General features: G+C 41.0%; 1 protein-coding gene across 2 annotated transcripts; it reads left to right on the top strand.

Moving 5' to 3' along the window:
* The first annotated feature begins 304 nt into the window (after positions 1 to 304).
* On the top strand, positions 305 to 11,107 carry LOC139423675 (zinc finger protein 16-like). 2 transcript variants are annotated; one of them, XM_071175287.1, is made up of 5 exons: positions 305 to 526; positions 3,076 to 3,195; positions 6,026 to 6,166; positions 7,052 to 7,370; positions 7,463 to 11,107. In XM_071175287.1, exons 2-5 carry the CDS (start codon positions 3,090 to 3,092, stop codon positions 8,193 to 8,195), a joined length of 1,299 nt encoding a protein of 432 aa, XP_071031388.1. In that variant the 5' UTR covers positions 305 to 526; positions 3,076 to 3,089; the 3' UTR covers positions 8,196 to 11,107. The 2 variants fall into 2 exon arrangements, with proteins under 2 accessions (XP_071031388.1, XP_071031387.1); XM_071175286.1 differs by having other exon boundaries at positions 328 to 583.
* Positions 11,108 to 12,168: the final 1,061 nt, after the last annotated feature.

The raw sequence follows: 12,168 nt of genomic DNA, 5'->3' as shown, positions 1-12,168 counted from the left end.
TAATGGGGCAATAGATTGTAAATTACTGGACAAGAGAGGATATTCGTCAAATTCAACGTCTCCTCTACCAAGATACTGGTGCAGCTAGCTAACGTTAGCTAGTAACAAAAAAAAGCTACCTTTGGCTAGCAGCTAGCTACCTGCAGTAAACCTAATGTTTACTGTGCGCCATGCAAGCTTTAGTCGCACATTAGTCAACTCCTAAACTCACATTTAACGTTGAAAAGTCTTTGCTATTAATCGTTTGGGGAGAAAAGGTTGCGCTCCAGTAGGACTGTAAACTTCCGTTCCGTACTAAAACCGGAAGTGGCGTAATATTTGTGCTGCCATCAGGTAGGTGGCTAGCAACTCCGCGTTTTCCAATTTATAATAAATATATTTATATATGAGACGTGACTTGATACGTTGCTGATTTAAGGATTACTGCCCCTACTAGAATGCGGGATCATCTAAATAGCTAGAACTCTATGAAAAGGACAGAAACAGAGAGAGCAAGCTAACAGAAGTACTAGCATCGTTAGCATAGGTGGGTGGCTGTTTTGTTTGCTGCAGTACTGTTAACGTCAGAAGCTGGCCTTTATTGGTGAGTGCTGAAATAGTGGCAACATGTTCACAAAAATAAATCGTAATATTTCCGCCGTTATCATCATCATGTCATCTGTGCCTCCACTTGTCATTGGTAATTGTTTCCCTCGGTCTTGTATGTCTGTAAACATCAGATCTGTAATAACGTTAAACATTATGCCTCTGCCTACCAGCTATATGCTGTGAGTGACTTATCTCCTTTGTGTCACTAGTTATGTTTCCGTGAACTTGTCCAGTGATTTGTCGACATTTACAAAGTTCGCATAGAAGATAGATAGAGTTGCCTGGAAACCCGACATTGAATTCCCTAGAATTCTACGTCCATCCGAAATGAGCGTTTTGAATCATGAAAGTTTCCTCTTCCTCCACAAGCGAGAATGTTCAATACAAATCTATTTTAAGGTAGGCCTACCGGTGGTCCGTGCAGTTGGTCCCTTTGGTGGTAGGAATGTGAGACATATCGATAGGAAAGTATAATTACATCAACTTTTGCACAGACACCGGTAATTGTATTCAACATTCTGGCCTATAGCGGGGCGGCAGGTAGCCTAGCGTTTGACTAGTAACCGGAAGGTTTCAAGATCGAATCCCCGACCTGACAAGGTAAACATCTATCGTTCTGCCCCTGAACAAGGCAGTTTACCCACTGTTCCTATGTCGTCATTTAAAATAATAATTTGTTCTTACTGACTTGCCTAGTTAAATAAAATGGGGTCGTGAGAGGAAACGTTCATTATTCAAAAGCTAATTTCTTGCTGACATAGCATTCTAACCAATTCAATGTTGGGTTTCCAGGCAAATGTATCGGTACCCCCCTGTTTACTCTCCCTGTTATTTCATGCTGCTCTTTAATAATGTTACTTTTCTCTTATTATTATCTGTATTTCTTGTAACTGCATTGTTTGTTAGGGTCTTGTAAGTAAGCATTTCACCTGTTGTATTCGGTGCATGTGACTAATACGATTTGGTAATAATCGCTCTCGAAACATATGGCCCTTTCATTAGCGAGAAAACAATACTTTAAATAAAAAATATTTTGCACAGATTCATACAGATATAGGTGCCTCCATCTGACGAAACTACACTCCCCGAGTTACGCGTACAAGTGTTTGAAGCACGCTAGATACGGTTCGAACACACCGACCGTGACATTGCGCAAAATAGTATGCAGCATCATCTGGATATGTATGCAACCAAAGTTCAACATTCACCTTCTGCTGCCATTTCTGTCAAGCCGTCTACACTGACAGTTTGACGCATACGTTCAACGTATGCACCACACCGAACGCACTGCAACTGCCCTCCGCAACACGATGCTGCAAGGCAAACGCAACATTTCATTGTGCAGGTGTGTTCGAAACATAGCAAAATAGCACAGGTGGTCACCTCTGTTTTCTGTAAACAAACGCTGTAACATGGATATAATATGGCCACGTGGAACACTAACCTTATGAAGGTGTTGTTTTATAAGTTATTTATGTTTCCAAAACGGTGCCTTAAGCTAGGCTCTTAACAAAACTCCCTCGTCAGAAGATACTATCACAAATAGGCGCAAAAACAGTTGGCGTCTATGAATGGGGTAAGTGCAATGATGTATATAAACTCTGGATTGCTGATGCTATGTGTGGGCCATTGAGAGGCTTTGAAGCTGTTGGTCATCCATATTGGCACTCCCTAGTAGGAGCAGTTCTCCATAGGAATGAATGGCATTCTACAGTATTTCAATCAAATGTTCAATTACGTGTATTTTTGTTTTAGTGAGGACAATAACACTAGTAATCTACTTTAAGGAACATGTTTTTATATTTTTATATTTTAGGTCACATCATTTAAAAGTATACATTAAAATGTCTGTAATGGAATTCATGTGTCAAAAACGATTGGAGCCTTTCTGTAGCTTCCAAAACATTATTTACAATGGTGGGAGAGTGTCAAGATGGCAACACGGTGGCTTCAACACAGCGCCCTCTGTCATCTAGTGTGTGTGTAAAAATATATACTGTAGATCATTGGGTAACTTGCTCTCCTGTAGATCTTAAATAATTGGATGGGGAAACTTGCGAGGCAAAGCAATTCAGGTATTCTTGAAAGTTAGGAAAATCAGTCCTAAAAAAAAAACATAATTTTTAGTTGAAAAAATAGATTTTGCAGGCAGTAGGCATTTTCAATTAAATGTGGAGTTTTATATATAGTTCAACATTATCCTGCTATAATTTCTTTGAAAAAAAACCCACTTTCAATCATCATGTCTTGTAGTAAAGAAAGTTTGGCAAAAGACAAATCTATCCATGTCGAAACAGATACAAATGTTGTTGATGTTTAGAAAAGTTCTCCTAGATCTGCCGTTTCCATTACACATGTCGCAATGATATTTTTTGCGACGTTGGTGGGTCAATGGAAACCTGCCTACTGCCAAAACTTAACATTTCACTTCATTTGTGTGTGTGTGTGTGTGTGTGTGTGTGTGTGTGCATGCCATCACACCTACAGATAAAGCACCGTATATGGATCCTCACATCAGTGTTAAAGACGAACCCACTAGTGATGATGACGTTACACACAGCTGGTGCAACCCTGACCAGCCCTCACAAATGGACTACAGTCATGAAGGTAAACTAGGATATATATATATATATATATATATATATATATATATATATATATATATATATATATAAATAACATGTTTTTTCCTACTTTAAAAGTGTTTTAAGAAGTGAGGCAGTGCCACTCCTCTCATATGTTCTGTTTCATTGGGTAGGATAGAGTAGAGAGGAAAGCGTTCTGAAATAGAAGTGGACTGCAGCCGTACACGGTGGTGGGAGGTTACTGCCTGAAAACATGCCATCATGTCAGATCTCACAACGACTGGATGGGTGTTTAACATACCAGCTAACCACATCATGTGATATATCAATTTGATGCCAGACTGACTAGTCAATGATGTGGCGCGAAACCATTGGTTGACGCTATGCAACGCCTGCGCATCTGTCTGGACGGAACACCACCAACGGTATATTTGTTCTGGAGCCAGCGGCTTAGACCACTAGACCACATGTCCCATTTCCATGTAAAAGGACCCATGAGCACCAACATGTAAAGGTCATAGGAGAATGTCAAATCTGGTGTCAAATGAAAGCTGAGTCTATATTTTTGAGAAATTAAGGCATATACAGTTGAAGTCAGAAGTTTACATACACTTAGGTTGGAGTCATTAAAACTCGTTTTTCAATCACTCCACAAATTTATTGTTAACAAACTGTAGTTTTTTGCAAGTTGGTTAGGACATCTACTTGTGCATGACACAAGTCATTTTTCCAACAATTGTTTACAGACAGATTATTTCACTTATAATTCACTGTATCACAATTCCAGTGGGTCAGATGTTTACATACACCAAGTTGACTGTGCCTTTAAACAGCTTGGAAAATTCCAGGAAATTATGTCATGGCTTTAGAAGCTTCTGATAAGCTAATTTATATAATTTGAGTCAATTTGAGGTGTACATGTGGATGTATTTCAAGGCCTACCTTCAAACTCAGTGCCTCTTTGCTTGACATCATGGGAAAATCAAAAGAAATAAGCCAAGACCGCAGGGGAAAAAATGGTAGACCTCCACAAGTCTGGTTCATCCTTGGGAGCAATTTCCAAATGCCTGAAGGTACCTCGTTCATCTGTACAAACAATATTACACAAGTATAAACACCATAGGACCATGCAGCCGTCACACTGCTCAGGAAGGAGATGCGTTCTGTCTCTTAGAGATGAACGTACTTTGGTGCGAAAAGTGCAAATCAATCCCAGAACAACAGCAAAGGACCTTGGGAAGATGCTGGAGGAAACCGGTATAAAGATATCTATATCCACAGTAAACGAGTCCTATATCGACAGAACCTGAAAGGCCGCTCAGCAAGGAAGAAGCCACTGTTCCAAAACTGCCATAAAAAAGCCAGACTACGGTTTGCAACTGCACATGGGGACAAAGATTGTACTTTTTGGAGAAATGTCCTCTGGTCTGATGAAACAAAAATGGCCATAAAGACCATCGTTATGTTTGCAGAAATAGGTTGAGGCTTGCAAGCCAAAGAACACCATCCCAATTGTGAAGCACGGGGGTGGCAGCATCATGTTGTGGGGGTGCTTTGCTGCAGGGGGGACTGGTGCACTTCACAAAATAAATGGCATCATGAGGGAGGAAAATTGTGGATATATCGAAGCAACAGCTCAAGACATCAGTCAGGAAGTTAAAGCTTGGTCACAAATGGGTCTTCCAAATGGACAATGACCCCAAGCATACTTCCAAAGTTGTGGCAAAATGGTTTAAGGACAACAAAGTCAAGGGATTGGAGTGGCCATCACAAAGCCCTGACCTCAATCCCATAGAACATTTGTGGGCAGAGCAAGAAGGCCTACAAACTTGACTCAGTTACACCAGCTCTGTCAGAAGGAATGGGCCAAAATTCACCCAACTTATTGCGGGAAGCTTGTGGAAGGCTACCCAAAACGTTTGACCCAAGTTAAACAATTTAAAGGCAATGCTAACAAATACTAATTGGGTGTATGTAAACTTCTGACACACTGGGAATGTGATGAAAGAAGTAAAAGCTGAAATAAATCATTCTCTCTACTATTATTCTGAAGTGGTGATCCTAACTCACCTAAAACAGGGAATTTTTACTAGGATTAAATGTCAGGAATTGTGAAACTGAGTTTTAATGTATTTGGCTAAGGGGTATGTAAATGTCCGACTTCAACTGTATACTTTCCCCAACCATTTTATATCCTTAATATTAGAAATAAGCAACGTTTTGATTTCTGCTCAAACCACAGAGGACTTTAGATGTATATCACCTGTTTTAGCGTGGATGTTGTCATTGAGGGCTTCCACCATTTTTTTAATTGGGTAAGAGAATATCATGTTACCATTGGTGTATTAAAGTCATGGTGATGGCCCCTTAATAATGAATTCAAGAGGGGAAGGGGAACAGTAACTGTATGATCAAACTTTATCTTGGTTCCATAAAAAAGCTGAGGGAGATTTTACTGAAATTCTGTTACCAAACTTTGGATCTGCACAGTTCTTCTAGTAAATGTGTTTTATAGTAACATTTTCAGTGTAAATTGTTAAAATAGAGTGATATGGTTTGTTAAACTTTGATTTCAATGGTGTTTGTTAGGCATACATTTTAAAGTGGAAAAATCTGAGTCCGTGTCAATCCATTACCATGGAAATGCCATATTGTAACAAACCTAGCTAGTGTTGACAATAAGGCCAGTTAGGCACAATTCCCATAACTCGCCAAAAATTCCCAGATTTTCCAGAAATCTTAGCTGGAGAATTCACCGATTTCCTGCTTCTCTCCTGATCTTGGGATTCTTCCAACTGGGATTTTGCTATTAAGGGGATTTAGAAATGAACCTAATTCTATTCCCTCCCCAGGTGCTGTTGATAAGTCTGAGTTGGAACCAGATGACCTTCCAGGCCTCAGTGAGGCAAGAAAACCAACATTCAATGTGATTGTCAAAGAGGAGGAGGAAGATGAGGATGATGAGGATGATGAGGAGGACATGGTTGACCGAGGTTGGGTTTGGGGAGAACATTATCAGTTTCATAGTAATGTCCGTAGCATTGTGTTAAAGGCCCAGTTGTTGTCAAAATTCAGCCTTTCTTTGTTTTGTGTCAGTTTCATCAGCTGTTCTATAAATATAACACTGTAAAAGTGTAATATATATATGACCAGTGTTATTTCTTGATAGTTGCTGATTGAAAATGCCATCTACACCAGGGGATGGGCAATTCCAGTCCTCGAGGGCCTGATTGGTGTCACAGTTTTCCCCCAGCTAACACACCAGACTCCAATAATCACCTAATCATGATTTTCAGTTTAGAATGCAGATTGATTAATCAGCTGTGTTTGCTAGGGATGGAGAAAAAGTGTGACACCAATCAGGCCCTCAAGGACTGGAGTTGCCCACCCCCTGATCTACATTTTCTAATCAGCAGATTTTGTATGGGTGGAGTTAATAGACCAATAACAGAGTCCCAAACCTCTCTACCAATAACAGATCGTTTTCAGGTGACAATTCCCTCCAATTCGGCCCCTCCCAGACAGAACTAGCAAGATTCTTGCATGAGATTTGTTTGTTGTTGCTACCAAGCTATTTTTGTTTATTTTTGACAACTTTAATGGGACACTATTACAGTAAGGTACTTAATTGTTACCGAGAAATTATTTGATATTCAGTCAAAAACGGCTGCATTGGGCCTTTAATAGTATATGTCACGTACATTGTGTAATATGCCCCACATTGAGTGACTGCCCGCCCAATAACTACCTGTGTCTTATCTCTCTCACTCACTCACACACATTTTTTGTTTACTCTAAACTAAAAAATTCTAGCCTGGTTAATCCAGATATTAACCAATGTTTTAACCAGGCTAAATCTTTTTCCCTTGTCTGTCTAGGTTCAGACACCGACTACACACCAAGTCCCGCTGTGGTAGTGAAGGTGGGAGAACCCAAAGCACCAAAGAATAAGAACACAGTAAAGAAACTCCACCAGTGCCCCGACTGCGGTAAAACCTTTGAGAGGCTGTCGCGTCTGAAGAGGCACGAGCCATCACACTTGAGGAAGAGCAAGCACCCGTGCCCTGACTGCAACCAGTCTTTTGGCAACCTCTCAGTCCTGAAGAAACACAGGGGAACACACAAGAGCGCCGAGAAGCCGACTCACCAGTGTCAACAGTGTGGCAAGACGTTTGAGAAGCTGTCGCGCCTCAGAAGGTAAGCCAGAACACCAAAGACCCATTTCTGTTCTGTAAAAAATTCATGGACAATTAACTGTGTAGACCATAACAATAGTGTTCTAATCTAAGGCACCAGCCCGTACACCAGAGGAGAAAGAGGATGGACCACCCGTGTCCTAAATGTGGCAAGACCTTCAAGAAGTTATCCGGCCTGGTTCGGCACGAGCGAGGACACACCGGAGAGAAACCGTTCCCTTGCTCCCAGTGCGGGAAGAGCTTTGCCGACGACCGTCACCGGAAAGTGCACGAGCAGGCTCACCAAGGGAAGCTGGAGAGACCCCACCGCTGTGCTGACTGCGGGATCTGCTTCCCCAAACCATCCGAGCTTCGACGGCACCAACGCGCTCACACGGGAGAGAAACCGCACCGCTGCCCTGACTGTGGGAAGGCCTATTCCCGGTCAGAGACTCTGAAGAGGCACCTTCTCATCCACACGGGGGAGAGACCTCACCTCTGCACTGATTGTGGGAAAAGCTTCATTGACTTGCAGCAGTTGAAATCTCACCAGCGGATTCACACTGGAGAGAAACCATTCCACTGCCCCGTGTGTGGGAAGGGTTTCTCACAGAGGGGTAACATGAGGGCACACCATCGGACTCACACAGGGGAGAAACTTCACCACTGTGCCGACTGCGGGGCCAGTCTCTCCACATCTTCTAGTTTAAAAGAGCATCAGCTCATTCACACAGGAGAGAGGCCCTTCCAGTGTCTGGTCTGTGGCAAACGCTTTCTGCACATCTGGAGACTCAGAAAACACCAGAAGACACACACACACACCGGACTAAGACACACACTGGACTAACACACACAACGGACTGACACACGCTGGATACACATAAGGAAGACGTCTCTGTGTGCTTTGAAAGAGCAGCAACTGTAGTGATGTACTACTACTACTAATATTAATACGACTAATATTAATACTACTAATATTAATACTACTAATAGTTAATACTACTAATATTAATACTAGGATTGTGGGTTCAATTCCTGGGACCACCCATACGTGAATGTGTGCATGCATGACTGACTGACTGTAAGTTGCTTTGGATAAAAGCATCTACTAAATGACTGTTATTATTAATGTCAGAAACCCAGAACCAACAAAAATAATTTAATTAACTTTAATAGCTTGCAGTAGGGATCTGCTTGTGAGTATTCAAATGACATATGTGTATAGAGGAGGTGTACTACAAAGCAGGATCAATTAGTTATCCAGCTAACTTTGATAAGCAACCATAAATATCTATAGATTTTTCTGACTAATTAATGCATTCAAAATGAGATATGTGTGGTTGGTTGAGTCAGTTAAACAATGCCAATTCCAAGCTTCTCTTTCTAAAAACAAGAAAAGGTCATATCAGAGTATTTAGACAGGCTGACTCATTGAATGGTCTTTGTAGTTTAGCCCTCTGGTCTACGCCTCGTCCCATTTTAATCAACACTGAACAATGATCTTCATACGTCTGACATAACTATTTTAATGGTACATTTAATAGGCTTGTGTTTTGTATGTGTGTGTGTGTGTGTGTGTGTGTGTGTGTGTGTGTGTGTGTGTGTGTGTGTGTGTGTGTGTGTGTGTACACGTTTTACTATACTTGTGAGTACCAGAAGTCCTCACGAATAGTAAACTAACTAAAATCCAGAGAAGGACTTTTTTTTCAGTCTTCACTTGTAAAAAGGTTATTTTAGGCTTAGGGGTTAGGTTTACAGTTAGGGTTTAGGGGTTAGGAAAAAATAGGATTTTGAATGGGAATCAATTGTTGGTCCCCAAAAAGTCCTGCAATGAAACCCATTATCTGTAGTCTAGGTAACGGTCTCTCCAGCTAACATCCCACTCCTCGTCACTCCTCGTCACTCCCAAAGAGACTGGCCTTTCAGCCATAGAAATATGAATAGAAAGGTGTCAACATTCAAGTCAATGATGGCATAATGGGTGGACTGGCAGCCATTTTGAGTGTATCCATGCCAGGAAGTAAAAGCAGGAAGTGTACCCTTTAATCTGTGCTGTGATTTGTTGAGTGAACTAAACTGATGTTTAAAAAATATATATACATTCCATTGCATGAGCCACATCAGTTAGTATCATTTGAATGAGCATTTTACATTACCATGGCAACCCAGCATCAGCTGATAGAACATTTCCAAAATACCATGAACATTATTGCATCAATATTGTTCAATATGCACTGGATTTATGGCGGAGTTGCTCCTTGTTTGTTGGAAATAACATTCATATTTTCCATGACAACATGTGGAGCCTCAATTAGAATACAAAGTAAAAACAACATTTAGCTGTTAGCTAGGCAAGTTATTTTTAGGTTTCAAAATCTACACGGAGGTTTTTGTGGGTTGGAATTGAAGTAGGTATTTACTTCATTTAAATTCCAGTCAATTCAGTACACTGAAATGTCAATTCTCTTCAATACTTTTCAATGAGGGAAATGTGGAATTGGAATAGTTTACTTTCTGAATTGACTGGAATTGACCCCAACCCTGCACAAAAGCCCATATTTGTCCTCGAGGCTTCCACATCGTTTACTTTTTTTTCCCCCATTGAGGCCCCCATTATTAGCCAAATAATGGCCATTCTGCACAACAAAAACATTCAGACAGGCCCACCCATTGGGCTAATGATGGACTAGACCATCACTGTTGCCAATCGACCCTATATTATAGGCTACCCTTGCCTTGCCCCAGTCATTCTATAAGTATACAATGATATGTTGTATGGTAGGGTATACTTTATTCTGTAGACACTAGGAAATACTCTGACAGGTTACATTATGATTACAGTGTGCTGTATTCTAGTATATACTCTGATAGTTTACATTATTACTATTCTACTAGATTCTAGGATATAATCTGATACATTATGATTCTAGGATATACTCTGATAGGTTACATGATTCTACTGGATTCTAGGATATACTCTGATAGTTTACTGCTAAGAAGGCCAGCACCCCGGAATCACCTCTTCACTGTTGACGTTGAGACTGGTGTTTTGCGGGTACTATTTAATGAAGCTGCCAGTTGAGGACTTGTGAGGCGTCTGTTTCTCAAACTAGACATTCTAATGTACTTGTCCTCTTGCTCAGTTGTGCACCGGTGCCTCCCACTCCTCTTTCTATTCTGGTTAGCCCCAGTTTGCTCTGTTCTGTGAAGAGAGTAGTACACAGCGTTGTACGAGATCTTCAGTTTCTTGGCAATTTCTCACATGGAATAGCCTTCATTTCTCAGAACAAGAATAGACTGACGAGTTTCAGAAGAAAGTTCTTTGTTTCTGGCCATTTTGAGCCTGTAATCGAACCCACAAATGCTGAAGCTCCAGATACTCAACTAGCCTAAAGAAGGCCAGTTTAATTGCTTCTTTAATCAGAACAACCGTTTTCAGCTGTGCTAACATAATTGCAAAAGGGTTTTTCTAATGATCAATTAGCCTTTTAAAATTATAAAGATGGATTACCTAACACAATGTGCCATTGGAACACAGGAGTGATAGTTGCTCACACCTATGTAGATATTCAATTAAAAATCATCTGTTTTCAGTCATTTACAACATTAACAATGTCTACACTGTATTTCTGATCAATTTAATGTTATTTTAAATGGACAAAAAATGTTTTGCCTTTCTTTCAAAAACAAGGACATTTCTAAGTGACCCCAAACTTTTGACCGGTAGTGTAAATATTTAAATAAATCCTACAAACCCAATCAAGGAGTCAGAATATTGTTTCATTACAAATACAACCTGTGATACAACTGGAAACATAAAGAACAAGACCATATCAGAGATGTTGTATCGACTTCATGGCTAGAATGTCAGACCATGATCTCTAGACCAGTGTTTGTTCATCCTGGTCCTGGGGAAGCAGAAGGTTCACATTTCTGTTTTTGCCTCTACTATCACTACACAACTGCTTCATCTAATCAACTCAACATTAACAAACCTGATTCAAATAATCAAAGGCTTAATGTGCCAGGACACGTTCCCCAGGAGGACCTGGATTAGGAAACACTCACTGCTCTAGAGTCGTGTTAACCAAACTCGGTCCTGGGCATCCCAAGGGATGCACGTTTTGGTTTTTGCCCGAGCACTACACAGCTGATTTAAAATACAGCTTAATGTTAAGTTGATTGTTTGAATCAGCTGTGTTGTGCTGGGGGAAAAACCAAAAGGTGCTCCCCTTGGGTCCCCAGGACTGGGAAACACTACTCTAGACATTCACTTCTATTTTGGTTTGGTGTCAGTTTGTCCACATGAGGGTGATGCACTACCAGAGAACAAGGGAGAATACGTTCTGGGATGAGATGGGATGGGATGGGATGGGATTAGATGGGATGAGATGGGATTAGATGGGATGAGATGGGACTAGATGGGATGGGATGAGATGGGATGGGATTTAAATGGAATGAGATGGGATGGGATTAGATGGGATGGGATTAGATGGGATGAGATGAGATGGGATGGGATGAGATGGGATGGGATTAGATGAGATGGGATTAGATGGGATGAGATGGGATGAGATGGGATGAGATGGGATTAGATGGGATGAGATGAGATGGGATGGGATGGGATTAGATGGGATGAGATGAGATGGGATGAGATGGGATGGGATGCTGATAACTGAAGCGCTGTGCTAGCAGGCTTCATTATATTCCAGTCGGCTGGCTGCACATAGATTCCTGGTGTCCAAAAATGTACCCTTCGATGGTACGAACCCTTTTAAAGGAAAACTGAGCATGCTGTTACTTTGTGGGTAAATTATAGGGCC

Source organism: Oncorhynchus clarkii, chromosome 13 (genome assembly GCF_045791955.1).
Source record: "Oncorhynchus clarkii lewisi isolate Uvic-CL-2024 chromosome 13, UVic_Ocla_1.0, whole genome shotgun sequence".
NCBI classification, from domain to species: domain Eukaryota; kingdom Metazoa; phylum Chordata; class Actinopteri; order Salmoniformes; family Salmonidae; genus Oncorhynchus; species Oncorhynchus clarkii.
This window is presented reverse-complemented; position numbering and strand designations above follow the sequence as displayed.

Bases quoted from the DNA above. Each gene is read 5' to 3' on its own strand.
- LOC139423675 (XM_071175287.1), top strand. From the start codon at position 3,090: ATGGATCCTCACATCAGTGTTAAAGACGAACCCACTAGTGATGATGAC. The intron at 3,196-6,025 runs GTAAACTAGGAT...TTCCCTCCCCAG, and splicing joins AATGGACTACAGTCATGAAG to GTGCTGTTGATAAGTCTGAG. The intron at 6,167-7,051 runs GTTGGGTTTGGG...TTGTCTGTCTAG, and splicing joins GGAGGACATGGTTGACCGAG to GTTCAGACACCGACTACACA.